The 21,691-nt window shown below is 42.2% G+C and overlaps 1 protein-coding gene and 1 pseudogene across 4 annotated transcripts in view; both read right to left on the reverse strand.

Annotated features, from left to right (window-relative positions):
* Positions 1-21,691, reverse strand: part of MAMDC2 (MAM domain containing 2) — a 301,858-nt gene that overhangs the window by 36,006 nt on the left and 244,161 nt on the right. For all 4 annotated transcript variants that reach the window (XM_047831030.1, XM_047831029.1, XM_047831031.1 and 1 more), the window contains one exon: positions 17,789-18,054. In XM_047831030.1, coding sequence (XP_047686986.1) covers positions 17,789-18,054 — 266 coding nt within the window. The remainder of the gene's footprint in view (positions 1-17,788; positions 18,055-21,691) is intronic.
* On the reverse strand, positions 19,174-19,457 carry LOC125150446 (transmembrane protein 258-like; annotated as a pseudogene).

Here is a 21,691-nt window from a genome sequence, read left to right on the forward strand (position 1 = left end):
CGACGTGTGGCTCGAACTCACAGACTGTGAGATCATGACCTGAGCCAACGTCAGACGCTTAACCGACTGAGCCACCCACGTGCCCCAGAAAGACATTTTAAAATGATGTAACAGTTTACAACTATGCAAAATACAAAACGTCTTAAAGCCAGTACCTTCAGAATAATTACTAATTATAATATGTATAAAAGTTTACTCGGACTGTATTCAGACAGCTTTAAATTATAAAAAGGATAGTTTAGAGCTACAACAATGTGTAACTCTCTCTATATATGTATATGTATGTATATATATATACACACATATATATTTTATGTATAATAATATACATAGTATATACATAGTATATATATACTATATATTATATATAAAACATATACTGTATATATTATATGTATAAGATATATATACTATATATAAAAAATATATATACTATATATAAAATATATATACACAATATATATGCTATATATATAATATATATTTTTTGTGTATATATATAAATATATATATATGTTTACAAGGGACAAGATGAAGGGCGGTGTTTTTGTTTTTGTTTTATCTCTGTTCATTTTTTCACCTTTATAGATTCTAGAGATTATTGGCAGGGTTTTCTACCTGCAGGATTTTTGCCGGGGAACATAGTCCTCATTTGCAAAGCAAAGGTCTATGTCATCTGCCCTGAATGTAGTTGCATTTTATCAGTAATGTTTATTGTTATAGGGGAAAGAATAGTAATCTGTCTCCTAATTTACTGAATAAATTGTGCTGCAGAGAGAAAAGTCCTGGCTTTCCTTCTTTTTGGCAGTTTTAAAGTCTATTTTCCACCAGAATAGCGGAAAAGTACTTTTTCCACAATGAATCTGGGGTGGTGGAATGATTAGACCTGTGAACCATTACCTAAGTAAGACTCAAGCATTTAGCAGGTAATTGTATTCTAAAAAGGAGAAATAGTAACATGCTTTCAAGTGTTCGCTATAGCGAAATTTGATAATGACCATAAAACCAAACCAGCAGGCAAGTAAGCCAGCAAGCAAAAGCAATGAAACAACCCCAAATCTAAAAATATTATACAGGAAATGAATAAACTATGGTACCGTAATCTAAGAAATAGGCAAACATTAACTCTGATAGCTTGTGGATATTAGTAGTGTGAAAGTCTATTTCTCTCATAGTGTTAAGTGAAAAAAAGCTGGTTATCGTAGATAAAATTAAAATTAAAATAAGATAAATTACAGCTGGAAGTACACGGAAAAAAAAAAACCTTGAAAATTTACTTTTATGTTAGCCTCATGAAATTATGAGTATTGAACCAAATTTTCTCTTATTTTCTAAGCATTCTTTAATCTTGTTATATTTATAATTGAGACAAAAAAAAGAAAAAAGGAATCAGGGCATCTATAATTGAGATGAGGAATGAGTTATTATTTCCTACATTGGCAATGTTTATTACAGCAGTCACGAGGACATGTGGCTATCTAAATTAAAATTAAGTAAAAATCAAAAGTTCATTTCTTCAGGCACAGTGGCCACATTTCAAGGGCTCAATAGTTATGTATGGCTAGCGGTCAAGTGAATTGGATGCAGCAGATATATAACATTTCCTCATTGCATAAATTCCAATGGGTAGAACTTCCTGGCTCTTTTTGAGGATTGCAAAAAATATGTGAACTGCCAACAGTGGGTTGAGTGAAATGCTAAAGATGTTCCGGACATGAGGAGGCCACTAGGTTGTTCCTATCTTAGAACTCTTTCCACACTTAGAATACTAGCCAGACCACATGTTGTTCTGTCTTATAAAAGATCCATGGTCACTCCGCCATGAACTAGGTTCAAACTATGGCCTCCAACCTCAGATCTGTTTGGCACTTGCCTATCAGCATTCCAACACACAAAAGAAACCTGACAAGATCGGCTTGTTTGGTGGAACACACAAGATTTTTCCACTGTGCTATGAATAATGCTGATAATGTCAGCTCCTATTCTTGTCCCACCATCTTACATTTTGAGGGCTACTTGAAGTGGAAAGGTTACTTTAGGGTAGCTGGTCGACCAGGCAACCTAGTGACGGGGTCTGTGGTTGACTCAGGGAAAAGGGAAAGCCAAACATCTTTCTTCAGAACTCTGTCCCGAGGTCCAGCTAAAAATGTGACAAGAAGGGAACTGGTCTTGCTCTAAATTCTTGAGGGGATTAATCTCTTATTTATTTTTAGATCTTTTTGAAAAGAGTGTTTATTTCATTTTAGGCAGTATTTCAAAGCCAGTGGAATACTCCTATAGACTAGAAAAAAGTTCAAGTTCCTAGGCAACTTGAATATACTAATATCTATTTGAGATGGACAAAGTAAAATAACATATCCCTTAGGCAGGTACTCCTGATTTTATGCAACTCTCTTGAAAGTCAGGGGCAAATGAGATTTGTGTAAACTCCATTTTTCACTGTGTTAAAGGTTGTGTCCTTAGGTACTGGTGATACTTCACAGTTTTTATTTTGATAGAGAATATTCATTATTGAGAAGCCCTACCTAGACGAACTTTGGAAACACAGATAGGAAGTGACCGGTGAGCTATATAAATGTATCTGCAAACAGATAATTTTAAATATAGTCAAGTAATGATCAACAGTATTACTTAACTTAGTTTTTATCATACTAAAAAGGGACAGTGCACATGGTCAATTATCTATAGCAGGTGTTCCTGTCTTGGCACTCCTGATATTTTGATATTTTAATATTATTATGGATCATTGTTTGTTGCAGGGGACGTTAAGCAGCAAACCTGATGTCTATCCATTAGATTCCAATATCACCCTCTAGTCGTGACAATCAAAAATATATCGAGACATTGACAAATGTCCCTTGGGGGGCAAAATTACTTCTGGCTGCAAACCACTGGGAGGTGATGGAAAACTACTGCATGGATGATCGAACCTCACTTTATTCTACCCAATCAAAATAGGACAGTTGTTGATGTTTTAAAAGCAGACTAGATGGAGTTAGTTTTCTCTTCCTCTGTATGTCACCAGGTGGTGGTTCTAATACACAATGAAATATCCTCAAATCCTAAAAACAAAAGGCAAAGGAGCCTAAAAACAAGAGACATGGACAAACACTCAAGCTGAATAATCATCCCTGAGATGATCAGGGCTCTACTGTTCCAATTTCCTGTTTCAGAAAACTTGAAATTGTCAAAGGGCCATTGATTCTTCTCTTTGTTTACATTTTTCTCCCTTTCCAAAAGGAATGGTCTATTCCCTCATAACAACATAATGGCAGGCAGCAGATCATACAAAGTGAGAAAACTTTCCTCATAGTATGGAACTATAATTGTCTTCTAAAGTTATTTTTGGGGGGAGGAGGGTAGAGAGAGGGTCTGTATGGGAATCCAGCCACAAGGCTGGAGCTAGATGATCCCCAGGCCTATAAAAGTCCATAAAAGTCCCTAGTTAAAACACCCAGGAAAGAAAAAGTAGATAAGTTAGTATGTCGGGAACTTACTTTCCCAAACCAAATCAGGTTAAATTTTTAAAAGAATTAGGGCTACTGATTTTCCACTTTATGAGGTGTCATAATTTAAAGGCTACCCAACACAATAAAGAGGATCTTGCAGAGGGGGGTGGGGGGAACCAAGCTTCCCTGAGAGCTGAGGAATATATAACTACACACTTTTCTTGTGCAGTTATGAAGGATCATTTGTATGAAACAGGCAAACAATGGCTGAATTAACTGGTTTTTCACTGTCTTTTAAAGTAGCCTGTCTCCAAGGCCTGCTCAATAGGCATAGTTGGCCACGTTTCTGGCTTAACCCACCACCTACTTTACTCATTGAAGAGCCCCAGTTGGGCCTATAATAAGTATGTGAATGACAGTTTCCAGAAAAAGCCTTCTATCTTCGCATAGAAATATTTCAATCCTATGCCAACAATACCATAAATTACCCATGTTCACAAAATGAACCTAGCTGGGTTCCTGTTCCAAGTGGTGGACCTCGACAATTTACCAGAGGGTTTGACTCTGAGTTAAATTTAACTTTTCTTCTGATGAGGTTAAAATCCTTTGAAATCCTTTGTGCAGATAAATTTGGGTATGGTGACTACAGAGTTGGTAGAATAATTATTCATAAAATTACTATAATCCAGTCCGTGAAGTTCCAGAGCCCTTCATTAAGATGCTATTGACGCAACTGCAGGATGTTCTATATAACGCAATTGTATTCGTTCAACTGTTTGACAATAAGCTGCCATAGAATTCTAAAAATACAAATTAAAAAAAAAAAACATAAAGCAAAAGAAAACAAAAACTCTAGTATTAAGACACTTGGCTAAAGGGGTGGAATTTTCACGAATCCCTAAAGACAGGCTGAATGGAGCTTCCTCTAGAAGAACGGGTTTGGGACTAGCGTTTTTAGAATCCCAGCCATGTTTTGGGAAATAGTTGCTAAATTGTAACAGCATGCTTCCTGCAGATACTATATTTGGTCTTCAGATCCCACAAAAGGCAGAATGACCATGTGTTTTTAAATAAGTCTTTAGCTGACCAACACTGCTTTTTCTTAAAAGACCCATCTGTTTTAATTCAACTTTTGGCTTCGACGAGCAACAAAGATTAAGCAGCTTCCAGCTTCTCCCTGCACGAGTCCCTCTCCTCTTAGGAGGCTCCCATTCTGGGGTGGAGGGCACGCTGTGTTAGACCTGCGGATAAACTGTGGAATTTTCTCACTGCTATGTTGGTGGTAAATATTCAGACCTCTCAGCTCATTGATTTCAGAAATCTGCATTAGTTTTGGATCTTTTGGTCACTGTAAAGAGAAGAGACACTCCAGGAGAGACCTCAGAATCAGTCATGTGTTAGAATCAGGGAAGGCCCAGAGACCCTGTGATAAAAACTAAGGATCGCACGACAGCCAGTTATAGACCCAGACATGAAATATCTTACGCCAAATCTCCAAAAGAGCATATTTCATTGTACCAACCAGCCTATTTTCTCCTTTTTTTTGCTTTGGGTATTTAAAAGTATGATTCTAGAATCATTATGTCATATACCTAAAATGAATATAAAGTTATTATGTCTATTATACCTCAATTAAAAACAACAGGATTATGAAAGGCATGATTTTTAAACTCCTCAGTTAATAGCAGTGGACCAAACATATCTTGAACCTCTGTTTACAACCAGCTTCCTGTCATGTTGCCTTATGTCTGTTTATAAGGAGTTTTTGGTGTGCTGGCACCAGAACCTGAATCTTATAGGGATCAATGGCTACATTTAAAAACTGGTGAATGTAGGGGTGCATGGGTGGCTCAATCGGTTAAGCATCCAACTCTTGATTTCCACTGGGGTCATGATCTCATGGTCTGTGGGTTCAAGCCCCACATCGTATCAGGCTCTGCATGGACAGTGTGGAGCCTGCTTGGGATTCTCTCTCTCCCTCTCTCTCTGTCCCTCCCTTGTTTCCTCTCTCTCTCTTAAAAAAAAAAAAATAAACAAAACAAAACAAAACAAAACAAAAAAAACTAGCGAACGTGGAACCAGCCAGTAACCTCTCCTGTCTACTTTCACTGCAGTGACACTCTTCTTGCCCTTAGCTGATGACCCTATGTCTACTTAGGCCCATAGGGAAGAATGTTCTCAACTCCCCACAACCACACACCTCCCACCCAAAAATGAGTTTTAGTACTTCAGAATCTAATTTACACCCTAATAAAAAGGACAGTGTTATTATATACACTTATCCCCTAAGTCACTCATTGTCACTGAAGGAAAATAAGTGTGAATGCCTTCCTGCTGTTTGCATGCTCTTGTCAGCAGGCAGGTGGGCTGAAAACAAGCAATTCTGGTTTATCTCTGGCCCACCTCCCTTAGAGAGGACCCTCAGCTAGGCACTTCCCTAATCCATGTAATGAAATGTAATGGCCAATTTAATTGTCATGTTCAAGGATGGACATTACACTATGGAGCTATCGTAGCTCACTTGGATGGAGGTGTAAAAATGCCAATTATACCGGAAGACAAGCAGAGTGCAATCAACAAACAGCAAACAAGGAAGAATCTAGGTCTTTGTCTTGACCTTCATAAACTTCTCCTGGGGTCAGGAGAGGACAGCAGATACCTTAGCGGTGCCCTGCTAACACCTGAATAGGAATACTGACTTTGCTTCGTTCGTGTCTGAGACAGAGAGACAGTTGTTGGCCTTATTTTCACGGATTCCCAAGGGAAAGTGTAGATCCTTGACCTGGTGAAGGGCTGTGGCTTAAATCTTACTTAGCCCTTTGTAGCATGGCCACAACTTATTTGACCAACCCCTACTGATGGATAACTGGGCAGTTTCTAATTTCTCAACATGACAAACAATGCTGTGATCAATATCTAAATCTTTGTGCATAACCATGACTATTCCCTAATGATAACTCCCTAGAAGTAGAATTGTTATGTTAAAAGGTATTCATGGGTAGGGGCACCTGGGTGGCTCAGTCGGTTGAAAGTCTGACTTCAGCTCTGGTCACAACCTCGCGGTTCGTGGGTTCGAGCCCCGCATTGGGCTCTGTGCTGACAGCTCAGAGCCTGGAGCCTGCTTCAGATTCTGTGTCTCCCTCTCTCTCTGCCCCTCCCCCACTCACACTTTATCTCTCTAAAAAATAAATAAGCGTTAAAAAACAATTTTTTTTAAAAAGGTATTCATGTTTGGGGGCTTTCTTTTTGAGACATGTAATTGAATTGTCATCTAGAAATATTATAGCAACTTATCCTCATACTAGAGCTTATGAAAATCCTTATTTCCTTACATCCTTACCATTCATAGATTTAACTCATATATGCATATATGTATGTATATTTGGTTTTAATTGAAAGACTTATTTGTTTATAAATTTTTAATGTTTATTTTTGAAAGAGAGAGAGAGAGAGAGAGAGAGAGAGAGACAGCATGTGAGCAGGGGAGTGGCGGAGAGAGAGAGGTAGAAACAGAATCTGAAGTAGGCTCCAGGCTCTGAGCTGTCAGCACAGAGCCCGATGCAGGGCTCAAACTCCAGAACTGTAAGATCATGACCCGAGCCAAAGTCGGATGCTTAACTGACAGAGCCACTCAGGTGTCCCCCAAAGGACTTATTTTTTAATTTATAAACCGAACAACACAAACAGTATACAGTATGAATATAACTATTAATATAAATAGCATACTCCACAGTTTTATAGTTTTAAAATATTTTCATCTATTTGACAGACAAATGTGCTTTTATTATTTTTAAAATTTCTTTGATTACAAATGAGATTGGATATGTTTGTTTTCCAGTAGTATTCTTTTTTTCTTTAAGATTTTATTTTTAAGTAAACTCTATACTCAACGTGGGGCTCGAACCTATAACCCCAAGATCAAGAGTTGCATGTTCCACCAACTGAGCCAGCCAGGCGCCCCAGTAGCATTCCACTTTTTCTGATTTGCCTGTACATACCTGTTGCCCACTTTGCTACTGCTTAGCTCATCTCTGCTTATTGGTTTATTAGAGTAAATTCATATATCAAATGCGGTAAGAGTTTGCCATATATGTTGTAAATTTTTTTTTCTGGTCTGACATTTGCCTTTCAGATATGTTAATAAGGCCATCCTTATTTGGGGAATGAAACTAAGGGAGAACTAAATATCTTGGCCTAAAGACTAAGATGAAATAGGCCACAAATGGAAGTGTGTCCTTGAACGTTGTATAGTTACACCTCTAACCTGACATCAAACATAAAATAGAAGTCACCGTCATTAGCAGAGTGGTAGGGAATGCCATGGAGAAGCAGCTGGGGGACTGTCTGGAGAGACTTCTCCTAGAGGTGGGTGCTGAAAAGATGAGGCAGAAAATAGCCAGAGAAAGTCACACAAGAAAGGCGGGAAAAGCTGGGGGTGTCTACGCAAAAGAAAAGAAGGTATTCTTCCCTGGGTAGGGAGTCTTTATTAATGTGTGAATTGTCAATTTCCAATTAAGAGAATAGAGCTCATAGCTCCAGAGGCCAGAAAATATTTACCTGGTCTAAGAGCTCAGAAAACCAGAGGGTCCCCAGAGAATCTCAATATGAACATCAAAAAATAATGTTGGCTCAGGACACCTGGGTGGCTCATTGGTTAGGCATCCAACTCTTGGTTTCAGCTCAGGTTGTGATCTCACAGTTCGTGAGATCCGGCCCTGCATCCAGGTCTGCACTGACAGCATGGTGCCTGCTTGGGATTCTGTGTCTCCCTCTCTATCTGCCCCTCACCCACTGGTTCTCCCTCTCTCCCTCCCCATCTCTCTCTCAAAATAAATAAACATATAAAAAAAAGTGTTGCCTCATAAAATCTTGGGAAAAGTTTCCCTAAAAATGTATCCCAGGCTGTGAAATATTCACAAGATTCAGAGTTTGAAAGTGTGGAGGGAGATAGTGTTTTCAGGTTCATAAACAATCCCTGGAATAAATGGTTCCTTCATAAACATATCAATAAAACCCCAGGGGAAGATGCCTGTGATGTCTTTTTGGATTTATCCACAATGCCAGGAGGATAAATATGGTAATCCAGCAATATGCCATAAGATTAATTCCTGGGGAAAGTTCTAGAAGAATGCACGGACACAAAAAATACCCTCCTGCAAGCTGGTGTTAGCAACCAGAAGTTGTGCAAGCCAGTCTGTCCGGTCATTCCCCCATAAGTTGACATGAAATGCAGAAGCCTTCAACAAACACCTACAAGGAAAGAGAGGGAAAGCCAGAGTAGCTCAACCTTGTGTTGGTCATATTTCAAGTAATTTAGAATTCCTGGACTGACACTTGACACTGAGCTTAGCTTGAAAGACTCAAGAGGAGGCTCCTGTTCCATACTTAGCCCCCCTATTCAATTCCACATTAAAACCTGTTCCACTTGACAGTATAAATTTCCTTGCTCTGTGTATAGAACGACCCTAATCTGTTCTATAATGTGTTGATTATCTTGTCAGGAGTTAACGATCTTGCTATTTCTACTTTGCACTCAGCGGCCCTGCTTTAATTATGCCAAGATATTAACATTCTGGTGCAGCCATTTCTCAATGTTTCTGGACATCATGAAATGTGATAGGAAATCTATCTCCTCTCATGCATCTTGTCTACACATTCGTTTTCTGGTTCCTGAATCCCTTTATAGCAGGGTGCCTTGTTATTTAATGGCCACCGATTTATAAATCTCTCTAGTAAATCAGAAACTTACTAGACTTGCTTTTCTATTTGGATGAACTTCTAAGTAGTGACCTTAAAACTTTCAGAACCCTTTGGGGAGCCTGGGTGGCTCAGTCGGTTAAGTGTCTGACTTCGGCTCAGGTCATGATCTCACAGTCTGTGGGTTTCAGCCCCACGTCAGGCTCTATGCTGACAGCTCCATGCTGGAGCCTGTTTCAGATTCTGTGTCTCCCTCTCTCTCTGCCCCTCCCCTGTTCATGCTCTGTCTCTGTCTCAAAAATAAAAAATAAACAGTAAAAAAACCAAAAGAACAACAACAACAAAACCTTTCAGAGCCCTAGATATATTTTTTAAAGCTTATTTATTTATTTTGAGAAAGAGAGAGAGTAGGGGAGGGTCAGAGAGAAGGAGAGAGACTGAGTATCCCAAGCAGGCTCTGTGCTGTTGATGCAGAGCCAGATGCGGGGTCTGAACCCATGAACCGTGAGATCATGACCTGAGCTGAAATCAAGAGTCAGATGCTTAACTGACTTAGCCCCCCAGGCACCCCAGAATCCTAGATATTCTACATCTAATGACATTTTCATCATTAAAAGGCAAAGTTAAAAGAAAGACTTTAAGAGCAGGAATCCAAATCACAGACTTAAATTTCAATTTTTTTTTTTTTTTTTTTTTTTTTTTTTGCTAAAAGAAGATTATTTTAAGAGGAAATAAGGAGCTAGAGAGAGCTATCCACAAGAACTGTGCTACACAACATGAAAAGACAGTTGCTGACACTAAGATGACTAAAGATATAGCATGTGGTAGAAGACACATAGTGGTCACCCTAAAACATGCCCTTATTACTTACAGAGTTATAGGCTATTCTGATTTACATCATTAACTCCAGAGTCAGAACTTGAAGCCAAGTCTTCCTAGGCCACAAATCTCATTGTAACAAGACACAAGTTATGATTTATTAAAGATTCAGAGAGGAAGGAGTACTTGAGATGGACTTTGAGAAAAGAGTGATCTCAGCAATGATGATTCTTGCAGCATGATCAGTGGGAGACACTTGTTGTTGATGAACCCTTTGTGGGAGGGAGGCGGGGGTCAGGAGGTGAGCATTTAAGGAACAAGAAACTGCACCAGAGCATAGATAGTAATCGAAGATGCATTTTCCAAGAAGTCTGAAGACAAAACATGCGATTGGGTGGCAATTTAAATGGGTAAAAGGTAAGGGGTGGCTGGGTGGCTCAGTCGGTTGAGCGTCCAACTTTGGCTCAGGTCACGATCTTGTGGTTTGTGAGTTCGAACCCCACGTCGGGCTCTGTGCTGATGGCTCAGAGCCTGGAGCCTGCTTCAGATTTTGTGTCTCGCCCTCTCTGCCCTTCTCATGCTCATGCTCTGTCTCTCTCTGTCTCTCAATAATAAATAAACTTTAGAAGAATTTTTTAATGGGTAAAAGGTAAAAGGAAGGTTGGTTGTTCATCTGTGTGGCCGACATACGTTGGCAGTGTATAAAGGACTCATGGATATTGAAGATTTTTGAGAGAGGAATAATTTAGGAAATAAAGTCCCAGAGGAGGCAGGATGGATAGATGGACGGGCTGGTTTTGACTAAGAGCAAGGACAATACTTCCTCTGTCATATGCACCAGGTGACCAAGAGAAGCAGGTGAGGATTCAGAAAGAAACAGAATTGAAGGGGTTGGTGTTGAAAGCCTTCGTCCTTTTGGGACATGAATCTGTGAGGTCATGTTCTAAGACTGAGGTGGGAAGAATCCAGTTGGGAAGCTGCAAGTGAAGACGAATCCGAACATCTGGGGGCGAGGAAAGAGAAAGGAATTCAACGAGAGAGGAGAGGAATGGAAGGCTTTCCCAGAAGCATGGAGGGGACATTGGAGATGAGTCTTATTTTCTCCAGCTGTGCTGAGAACCCCAGCACATAGGGGGAAGGGGGAATATATAGGGGGAAGATTATATAGGGGGCAGAAGATGAAAGTAGATGCCGAGCATTCCCAGAAATTGAGAGGACAGAGGTGGGAGAAGCCAGGACTGGGGGTGGAAGTGAGCATCACTGACCAGGAACACAGAACAGAAACTGGAGAAGCTGCACTGGGGGGCAGGGAAGGCATCTAGAAAATCGAGACGCCTGGTTAAAACCTCCTATCAGTCATTGGGAATAGGGAAATGATCCGATGTAAGGGTGGGAAGTTGTTTCCAAGGGGAGAGTTACAGCTTTTGGTTTTAACAAATATCATCACAAAAAGCCCCAAGGCAGACGTTGCATATACGTGCCGCCGTGTGGCCTTATATCTGCTCCAGGAGGGTACTCTTGCCTGTAAGTGCTCCAACTCCTAATCCTCACAGGACAACTTGTTCAGGTGCCCGCCTACTAGTGATTATGGTTTCTGTGATCCAAAGGCAGAAGCACTTCATCTTTCTTCTTCCTTGGGCTTCTGTGTTCTTCCTTGCTGTCAGCCCGCATTCACTGACAGCTCAGTTCCCCTTTCCAACTATTTGTTGAGTGCTCACGGTCTTACAGAAATTGTGTTCACATTAGAAATTTAAAAATAAATAAGACAAGGCTCTCTGTTCTCCAGAAGCTTATGGTCTGATTAATGCAGATAAGCAGGTAAGTGGACAACTTCAATATAATGCGTTAAACATCACGATAGTCATCTGATGCTAACAGGGGCTGCATGAGACAAGGGTTCTATGTTAAAACACCACCTTACACGAGGTTCAGCAGGATTCTACAGTGTAGAACTTGCCAGAGGTTCTACGAAAGTTCCTGTTCCTGCGGGCAGCTGTGACAGCACTGCTCAGAACCTGTCCATACAGCTACTTTGCTAGAATGGCCTCAGGGAAATTGTTGCCATAGCTACCATTCCTTCAACCGAGCTCTACGTTACAGTTTCTCTCAAACATTAGGCTATCTACAGAAAGAGCAGGGGGTTATTAACCAAACAAGCTCGCTGTCCTTAAAATAGGCTGGGTAAGAACTACTAGGGGAAAGAAAGGTATGGAAGCATCCAGAGCGGAAAGCCAACGGGAAGGCGCAGATGAGGTAACGTACAGGTATTAGGAGTAAGAAAAGAAACATGCAGGGAGAGGCTAAAAGTGTTGACTTCTCTGAGCCCACGCTGCCTCTCATTCAGCTCAGCTCTGGGCTCCCACGACTCATTCATGAAAGCAGGTTATACTATCGGTGCAAATGTAAGGGGTTATTGTTGTTATTATTTTGAATATGCAGCATAGATACTCAAACATACCTACCAAACATTTCCACCCAGGAGAATTGGGACCAGGAGGAAGCCAGGTGTAGTCAAAACGCAAATATAAGGCTTCAAGCTCAGGAACAAGTAGGAAATCACAGCCATTCACTCTCTTTGAGTTGGGCCCGACTTCTCACACTTGACCTCACACTCCATGAGGACATGAAGCAGAGGCAGAGAAGGTTCTTGCCAACAATGGTACAATAAGCCCTGAGCTTAGGTATTCACTTCTAGCAGAACGTGACCTTGGGTCGGGTGCACTCTGCACTCTAGGACGGCAAGGACACTGAAAGCAAACAGCTCACTTCCCTTGCAGGAGTGTGGTAAGAACGAAATAAAGTAACAGGAGGTACCTATGCCCCAAGGCACATTGGGGAGCCTCACTTTCTGCAGCTGCCCGAGAACAAGCCTTCCCCGACACTGGATAGAAACGCCGAGCCATCTACCTGTGCCAAAGCGCAGGCTTCAGAGCTAGACAGACATGCGTGAAACCCTGCTCTGCCACTTACCGGCCTTGGAGAGTCCACTCATTCATTCTTTTATTTTTCATTTTTCATTGTTATTTTCATTATTTACCCATGTAGCCACTGACCACATAGATAGCGAACTAAATCCATTGAACAAAATGCTCCCGATGACCTACTTTGCATCTGGCACAGTGTTAGAGGCTGCAGATACAGAAATGAACGAGACTGAGAAAGTCCCTGCCCTCGGGAAGGTTATGTTTTTATGGGGAGATGGACCATGGGCATTTTAAAAGCTTCCCAGAGGGTCAACAAGCACTGTTCAAAAAGTTCAGAACCCGGAAGTCATCCCACAGACAATTAGCGAACAATTGTGATCCAAATAGCTGCTAGGTTTTGGGTTCTACCTGACAAAAGTAAGGAAGAAACAGACTGAAAAAAGTAAGAGAATGTCGGGGACCCTGGTGGGTCTGTTGGTTAAGCATCCGACTCTTGATTTCTGCTCAGGTCATGATCTCACGGTTTCTGAGTTCAAGCCCCCCATTGGGCTCTCAGCTCTCAGCACAAAGCCTACTTCAGATCCTCTGTCTTCCTCTCTCTCTGCCCCTTCCCAACTCACTCACACTCTCTCTCAAAAATAAATAAACATTTAAAAAATTTAAAAAAGGGTCGCCTGAGTGGCTCAGTTGGTTAAGCGTCCGGCTTCGGTTTCGGTCACGATCTCGTGGTTTGTGAGTTTGGGCCCCATGTCTGGCTCTGTGCTGACAGCTCAGAGCCTGGAGCCTTCTTTGGATTCTGTATCTCCCTCTCTCTCTGTCTCTCTCTGTCCCTGCTCACACTCTGTCTCTCTCTGTTTCTTAAAAATGAATAAACATTAAAAAAATTTTTTTAATTAAAAGAAGAGTCAGAGACTGCCATTCATCCATGAAAAAGAACGAAACCTTGCCATAGGTAACAACACAGACCTTGAGGGCATTATGCTCAGAGAAATAAGAGACAAGCAAATGTTATGTGATCTCACCTATATGCGGAATCTAAATAAGAAAAGAAATCCAAGCTTATAGATATGGAGAACAAATCAGTGGTTGCCAGAGGTCAGGGATAGAGGGTGGGTGAAATAATGAAGGGGGTCAAAAGGTACAAACTTCCAGTTGTAAGAGAAACAAATCACGGGGATGTAATGTGCAGCATGGTGACTACAGTCAACAATACTGTGTTGCATATTTAAAAGTTGCTGAGCGACTAGATCTTAAAAGCTCTCATCACAAGAACAAATCTGTACCTGTGTGGTTGCCACAGGTTAGACTCATTGTGGTGATCATTTCACAGTATAAGCCAATATTGAATCATTAGACTGTACACCTGAAACTAATATAAAGCCACATGTCAATTACATCTCTATTATGAAAAGTCCTAAGATCGCAAAGCCCACAAAGGGTAGCATGATGATCCGAAACCAGAGAGACTCCCGTGTCTCTGCTCCTCATCGCTGTGTTACACTGTCTCCAAGAGGATGAACAAGAGGCTTAAGATGCCGATTCTGGGGAGTGGGGCCAGAGAAGCGTTCTCTGTGGAAGTGAGGTTTCAAGCCATGAGCGACTTAAGAAGAGTCTAGGCAGAGGAGACCAGGTGTGCAGCCGCCCAGGGCGGGAGGCAGTGCTGTGTTCCAGTTGAGCATCTGACTTCGGCGCAGGTCATGATCTCGAGGTTCTCGAGTTTGAGCCCTGCGTCGGGCTCTGCTGGCAGTGTGGGGCCTGCTTCAGATCCTCTGTCTCGCTGTCTCTCTACCCCTCCCCCACTCGTTCTCTCTGTCTCTGTCTCTCTCAAAGATAAACATTTAAAAAAATAGAACTAAAAACTGTAAGAGAGAGAAAAGAAGAACTAAAGTCCTTATCTTTCGTAGCAGGGAATGCTATTCAAGTTTGTGAATCGAGAAACAGAGGTGGAAATACAACATTTAAAACTAAAGAGGAAAATGTCCCCGAATCAGGAAGAAAACCACCAGAAAAAGATGCTGAATTGGAGTTTGAATTCAGGGGGAGGGAGGAGTGAGGGCAACTGACTTTTCATGCGATCCCCTCTCTGAAACAGTCTGTATCTTACTTCCACCTGTGGATGTCAACTGTAGTTTCCTGCCTTACTTAATGCATGCCCCTGTGGTGGCCGTCAGATGGCTCTCTCTCACTCTCTGAGGAGCTGCGACCTGCTAAAAACTTGCGGCCACCTTCAGACACGTGTCCAGCGTTTTCTAGTGTTCAGTTGTATCATCCCTTCATGGGTTTTGAGGCTTTATCCATGACTTGTCTTCTACGACGGTAAGAACTTCCCTGCCCCCACTGGATCCACATTCAGTTTTCTTTCTGTGGTCAGGAAGGGACAGGGAGGCTGCTGGGAGGGGCTGGAAGTCAGCCAAAGAGGAAAAGGGCGAGTTGCCCAGCGCATCCTTATTGGCTGGGGGGCCTGCTCCTGTTCCATGGGTGTCAGGGACCAGCAGGGACTCACCCTGAAGGAGCAGGCAGGTTCCTAAACACCCCATGTGTGTGTGAGTAGAGGATATAGGGGGACAGGGTGAAGTGGGGTGGGTGGGGGTAGGAATTAGCATCCAGATGGCCTGAACCTAGTCCCCCCCCACACACACCAGCTCAGCTGGGCCTCTCCTGTCATTATCTTTTCTATGTCCAATCGGTAAAATGACTATTTTTCTCCCTTGCATGAGACAGTGAGATTGTACTGTTATTAGTTGCTTACATATCTGTATCTTAATCTTTTATCATTTGTCACCACCTCCTCAAAGGCAGGATGTAAGCCTCGTTCATCTTTATATCCCCTGCACTGAGCACATACCTAATAAATGTTGGTTGAATAAAGGAACAAATAAATGAATAAATGAATGAAAGCCGAATTAATGAATAAAACGCTTATTATATCCCCCCTTTTTAAAAAACATTAGCAAAACAGAGTATGGAGTATAACAAAAATTTCATTACTTTCTGGCGCATCCTTGATTATGTGAATCTGGTACGTGTCTGCTCATGTGTGTATGTTACCATAACTACTTGCCAGAGTTACATAATTAATCATGGGAAACAGTTTAAGCCTTTGGGATCCCTAAGAGGCAGACAGGCTTGGATACCTCCTAGAGAAACAGATCAAAGAGCAAAGTCAATGACATGTATGGAAAGATAGGCTCCCTCAGGAAATGTTAGGAATTGGCTAGGAGTCAGCTTAGAGTATGAGTCTAGACTAGGACGGAGTAGGAATGTGGCACCAGAATCATCAACTAGCTTTCCCTGGGTAATAACCCAGGAGGTGAGCCAAATATCTGTTTTGTCAGGGGAACAAAGTCTGATGGAGTTAAGAAGGGGATAGGGATACCTATAATGACACTACCTATTTAATCAGCATAAAAATAAGAGAAGCTGCAGTCAGGAGGCTGTGGTAAACCTTTATGCTTACATTCTTCTAGAGGTATAAATTGGCTCAACCCCTTCTAGAAGTAAGTCATGGAGGCGGCCCTGTCATTATAAGCACAATTTCGTCTTGCCTAGCAATGGAAAAGAACTTTGTAAAGATTTTCAAAGATCTTGGATTAATCATTGAGAAAATTTAATCATGCCCTGGTGGGTATTCCAATGGACTAAAAGTAACCAGAAATCATTATGATGGGGATGGCATACCAAATTTCCATAGCAGAAAGTTATGGATGGATCAAGTCATGATTCCGTCTGGATGGTTACAACTAAGACAATCTTGAGCCATTAATGTTCGTGAAGAAGGTTTCACTGTTCTTCCAGGTTTGGATCTTTCCTGAGGGAAGCTGGACTTTGGATTAATTCCTAGTTAGTAAATGTGATCAACTGACTGATCCATTCACTGAACAATTTTTTCTGAGCTCCCCTTGTGTGAGTCATTTGCTTGAAGGAAGGGACCTTTCTGACCCATCTTTAGCCCATCTTTCTCAGAATGTGGATTAGTGAGATATTTTCTGGTTGAATGAGGGGCTGAAAAAAAACCGGATTTGCCCATACTGGTTTCATGTCTGGGTTGTAGCTGACAGAATTTATTGCCTCTGTAAAGCTTCCTTAAGTTTAGGAGTTGTTCAGCTTGGGAGACTATAGTTTTCTTTTATATTCCTCTTGCAGTAAAGCTCTCTTTGTATTCTCATCACTATCAAAATCAGCCGCTGATGGTACCCTTACAAGTGAATCCTCTCTGTCTGGGTTGGCTCTCATTTTTTTGCTGAGCTTCCCTACTCTGTGTTAAGATAAAGCTTTAGAGGGGCACCTGGGTGCCTCAGTCGATTGAAAGTCCGACTTCGGCCCAGGTCATGATCTCATGGTTTGTGAGTTTGAGCCCTGCGTTTGGCTCTGTGCTGATGGCTCAGAGTCTGAAGCCTGCTTCAGATTCTGTGTCCCCCTCTCTCTCTGCCCCTCCCCAACTCACACTCTGTCTCTCAAAAAATGAATAAACATTAACAAAAAGTTAAAAAAAATAAAGCAATTAGTATTCCCACAGGCACACATGTGTATTTGTGTGTGTGTGTGTGTGTGTGTGTCTGTGTGTGTGTGTGTAAAAGAGAGAGAGAGAGAATTCTGGTTTCAAATTAAAGTTTAGCTGTTGAACCTGGACTGTTTATATATTCCCCGCCTTCGGTCTAGTCTCAGGGAATCTAAGAAATAAACAAGTGAATCCTCTAGGTGGCCATGATTCTGAGACAGAAAACTGAAAAGAACTTGTATGTAATATCATTCGTGCATGGCTCGGATACAGTGTAGTGGTGGGGCTTTCACTTTGAACAGAAGAAAAATAACACGTCGGCCAGGTGAAAATAAACAGAAATTCACTAACCCAGCCCAGACACGGAAGGGGAGCAAAGGGTTTTGCTGGCTCTACTGTACCTTGGTTGGCATAGGCTTCTTGAAGGTGATTTCAGCTTGCATCCAGACACCCCTTGGAGACTCCAGCACAGACCAAATTTTCTCTTGAACTACGTGGTTCTCTTCAAAGATGTAAACTGCTAGGGTGTCACTCATTTTTAAAAACCCATAGATGGCATAATAAAAACGTAGACAATACTGCAAATTTCCCGGCAGGGACGGACCGTAGAGCCTTCCAATGTAGCCAGGCTGAGATGTAAACTTTGTGTTGGCCAGCAAGTAATACCCTGCAAACCGGACAGAACATTCAGGAAATCAGCAATGAAAAACTTACATAATCTAGCCCAGATTATCAAATAGAAAAATCTGGCTGAAAGTAGTGGAATTTGCCAACAGAGACAATTTCCATAAGCTTAAAAAATTTTTTTTTCAATGTTTATTTTTTTTTGAGAGAGAGAAACAGAGAGTGTGAGTGGGCGAGGGGCAGAGAGAGAGGGAGACACAGAATCTGAAGCAGACTCCAGGCTCCGGACTCCAGTACCCGTCAGCACAGAGCCTGATGCGGGGCTTGAACCCATAAGCCGTGAGATCATGACTGGAGCCAAAATCGGCTGCTTAACCAACTGAGCCTCCCAGGCGCCCCTCCATAGGCTTTAAATGATAGAATATGTTTTGTTAAATCTGTGGCTTAAAAGTGACAGAATATATCCATGTGACTCTATTACAAATAACACTTCTCCAGTTCTAAGTAAACTTCATAAACCAGTGTAGATGTCCACCTGGATATGCTCAGGTTCCAGGCATCGGTGAGGATTTGTGCTTTTCATGAAGCAAAAGGGATATAATCATCTTGGGACTCCAGCTTCCTGGGGCAACCAGGTGATACAGAGGGCATACCAGGTCCTAGTGAATGGGAGGCCCAGAGCAGATTTTTCCTTCTTATCTCTGCAGCGACCAGTGGAGATACAGAGATTACAGGCTGGCCTGGCAGTCCTTGGAATTTGGATGCTTTCACATGAGTAGTGTTATGGACTGAATTCTGTTGTCCCCCAAATCTATATTGTTGCAGCCTGCCATTCAACCAGAAAATATCTCTCAAGTACCTAATCTGTGCATTAAAAGGGTCCAAAGAAGAATAATTCTTTCTTCTAAATAACAAAAAGAAACATAAGGTCAAGAACCTCCCCTCTCACCCAGCTTCAGACCCCCAGGGTAAACTTAAAACAGATCCATGCATTCTAGAAAACCTGGGTAGAAATGAAAAAAATAATACTCTACTTTTCTTTCTTTCCTTCTTCTGTTCCTCCCCCATCAATTTTTTCCCCCTTTTTTTGATAGTCACACATCTGCCTTTATTGGGAGCAGCAGGTGGGACACCCCCAGAAAAAGTAAAAAAAAAAATTAATTTACAAAACCAGGGATTCAGTGAAGCCTCCTGGTTGGAACCCTTGGGAACGCACACAGACACCAACCCAGGGCAGCAGGAAGAGGACTCCAAAGCCCATGAAGGCCAAGCCACCACGGAGATGAGGAGCTCTCTGTAGGTATCCTGAGTGTACGTGGAGGAGTAACCTCATACTAAAGAACCAAGCCATGAAGAACATCCCAATGGCCAACGGCACCACTTCAGATGCGAGAAGACAGGCGGGTTCACTGGGCTGGCGTATCTGCTCATGGCCTCGAGATCCATTTTGCCAGGCACAGGGTAAGCCACAGCTCTGCCACTGGAATAACGTGTCAGCTCTTTTGATTGCCTCAGTGTTCATTTAGTTTAGTTTCACCCAATTATTTAATTCATGTGGCAAAAGGTTCTTGGGTTATTTCCTGTGCGTGGTGGTATGGACTGAGTCGTGTCCCCCTAAAATCCACTGACTGAAAACCTAATTCCCAATGCAACTTTATTTGAAGATTGGGCCCTTAAGGAGGTAATTAAATGAGGTTATGAGGGTGAAGTCTTAATCATATAGAAATGGTGTCCTCCTGAGAGGAAGAGACACCAGAGACCTGTCTCTTTCTCTTTTTTGTAATGTTTATTTATTTTTGAGAAACAGAGAGAGACAAAGTGCAAATGGGGGAGGGGCAGAGAGAGAGGGAGACACAGAATTGGAAGCAGGCTCCAGGCTCCGAGCTGTCAGCACAGATGTGGGGCTCGAACCCCCAGACTGCGAGATCATGACCTGAGCTGAAGTTGGAGGCTTAACCGACTGAGCCACCCAGGTGCCCGGAGACCTCTCTTTCTCTCTTCACGTATACATGTGGAGCAAAGGCCATGCGAGGACACAATGAGAAGGCGCCATCTATCTACAAGGCAGGAAGTAAGGTCTCGCCAGAAACCAACCCTGACAACATCTGTGTCTAGGACTTTCCACCTCCAGAACTGTGAGGAAACACCGTTCTGCTGTTCAGGTCACACAGTCTGTGGTACTTCACTGGGCCACCGGGGCAGATTAGTAGGGGTGGCCATGCACAGTCACAGCAACATTCTTGAAACATGAATTTAATTCTACTCTTCTCAGGTGGCGCAGTCGGTTAAGCGTCTGACTTCAGCCAGGTCACAATCTCGCGGTCCGGGAGTTCAAGCCCCGCGTCAGGCTCTGGGCTGATGGCTCAGAGCCTGGAGCCTGTTTCCAATTCTGTGTCTCCCTCTCTCTCTGCCCCTCCCCTGTTCATGCTCTGTCTCTCTCTGTCCCAAAAATAAATAAACGTTGAAAAAAATTTTTTTTTAATTCTACTCTTCTCTTCCCTAAAATCTTTGACTGGTTTCTCATTTACTTTATAAAAAAAAATCCCCAAATGCTTACTCTGGCCTGCCATGCCATGGTCTACCTCCTAACTTCATTTTCTTCCACTCTCCCGCCCTCAGTGCAGCCACACTAACTTTCCAACTACTCGGGGTGTCCCGTTCTTCCCATGCTCAGGACTTCACAGATGCTGTTCCCTCTGCCTGGATTCCTCCCCCTCTCCTGGCTAATACCCTCTCTCCTCAGAAAAGCCTTCCCAGGATCTCCTATCAAAAGTAGGCTCTCTCCCTTAATCTCTCTCAGCCCACTTTTCATTTCTTCCATAGCACGTACCTTATACGTTTATTTGTGTATATATTTGTCTAACATTTCTCTTGCCCGTTGAAATGACTGTTAGAAAAGAATACACGATGACAAGTATAAAATTGTGAGGTCCCGTTTCAAAGCCCTTCCCGGGCCCTGTGCAAGTAAGGTGCTCTGAAATGTTTTTTTTTTTTTTTAATTTTTTTTTTTAACGTTTATTTATTTTTGAGACCGAGAGAGACAGAGCATGAACGGGGGAGGGGCAGAGAGAGAGGGAGACACAGAATCGGAAGCAGGCTCCAGGCTCTGAGCTATCAGCCCAGAGCCTGACGCGGGGCTCGAACTCATGGACGGCGAGATCGTGAACTGAGCTGAAGTCGGACACTTAACCGACTGAGCCACCCAGGCGCCCCTGAAATGTTAAGTTTCATCAGTGTATTAACATACCCCAGGGCCTAGTGTATAAAGAGGCATTGAATAAATGAATTAGACACCAACCCTTGAAAACAAGCTCTTTGCACCCATCTCTACGGGAGTGGGCTTCACAGGGGATGCCATCAAAGTGATTAGGTAGGTTCCTTACACAGGGGAGCTCAAACTGGTTTCCAATAGTTCCTTGTAGACCGAGCCATCAAGTGCCCCGCCCCTGACATTTTCCCAACAGCTTTTGTAGCTTCTCTTGCCCTACAATATCTGTTTGTTGAGTAAATTACACATAACAGGAAATTTATCATTTTAACCATTTTAAAAGCTACAGTTCTGCGGCATTTAGTACATTCACGAATGCTGGGCAACCACCACCACTGCTTAATTCCAGTACGTTTTCATCACCCAGAAGGAAACTCTATACCCATTAAACAGGAACTTCCCATCCCCCATC

This window comes from Prionailurus viverrinus, chromosome D4, assembly GCF_022837055.1.
Source record: "Prionailurus viverrinus isolate Anna chromosome D4, UM_Priviv_1.0, whole genome shotgun sequence".
Taxonomy (NCBI): domain Eukaryota; kingdom Metazoa; phylum Chordata; class Mammalia; order Carnivora; family Felidae; genus Prionailurus; species Prionailurus viverrinus.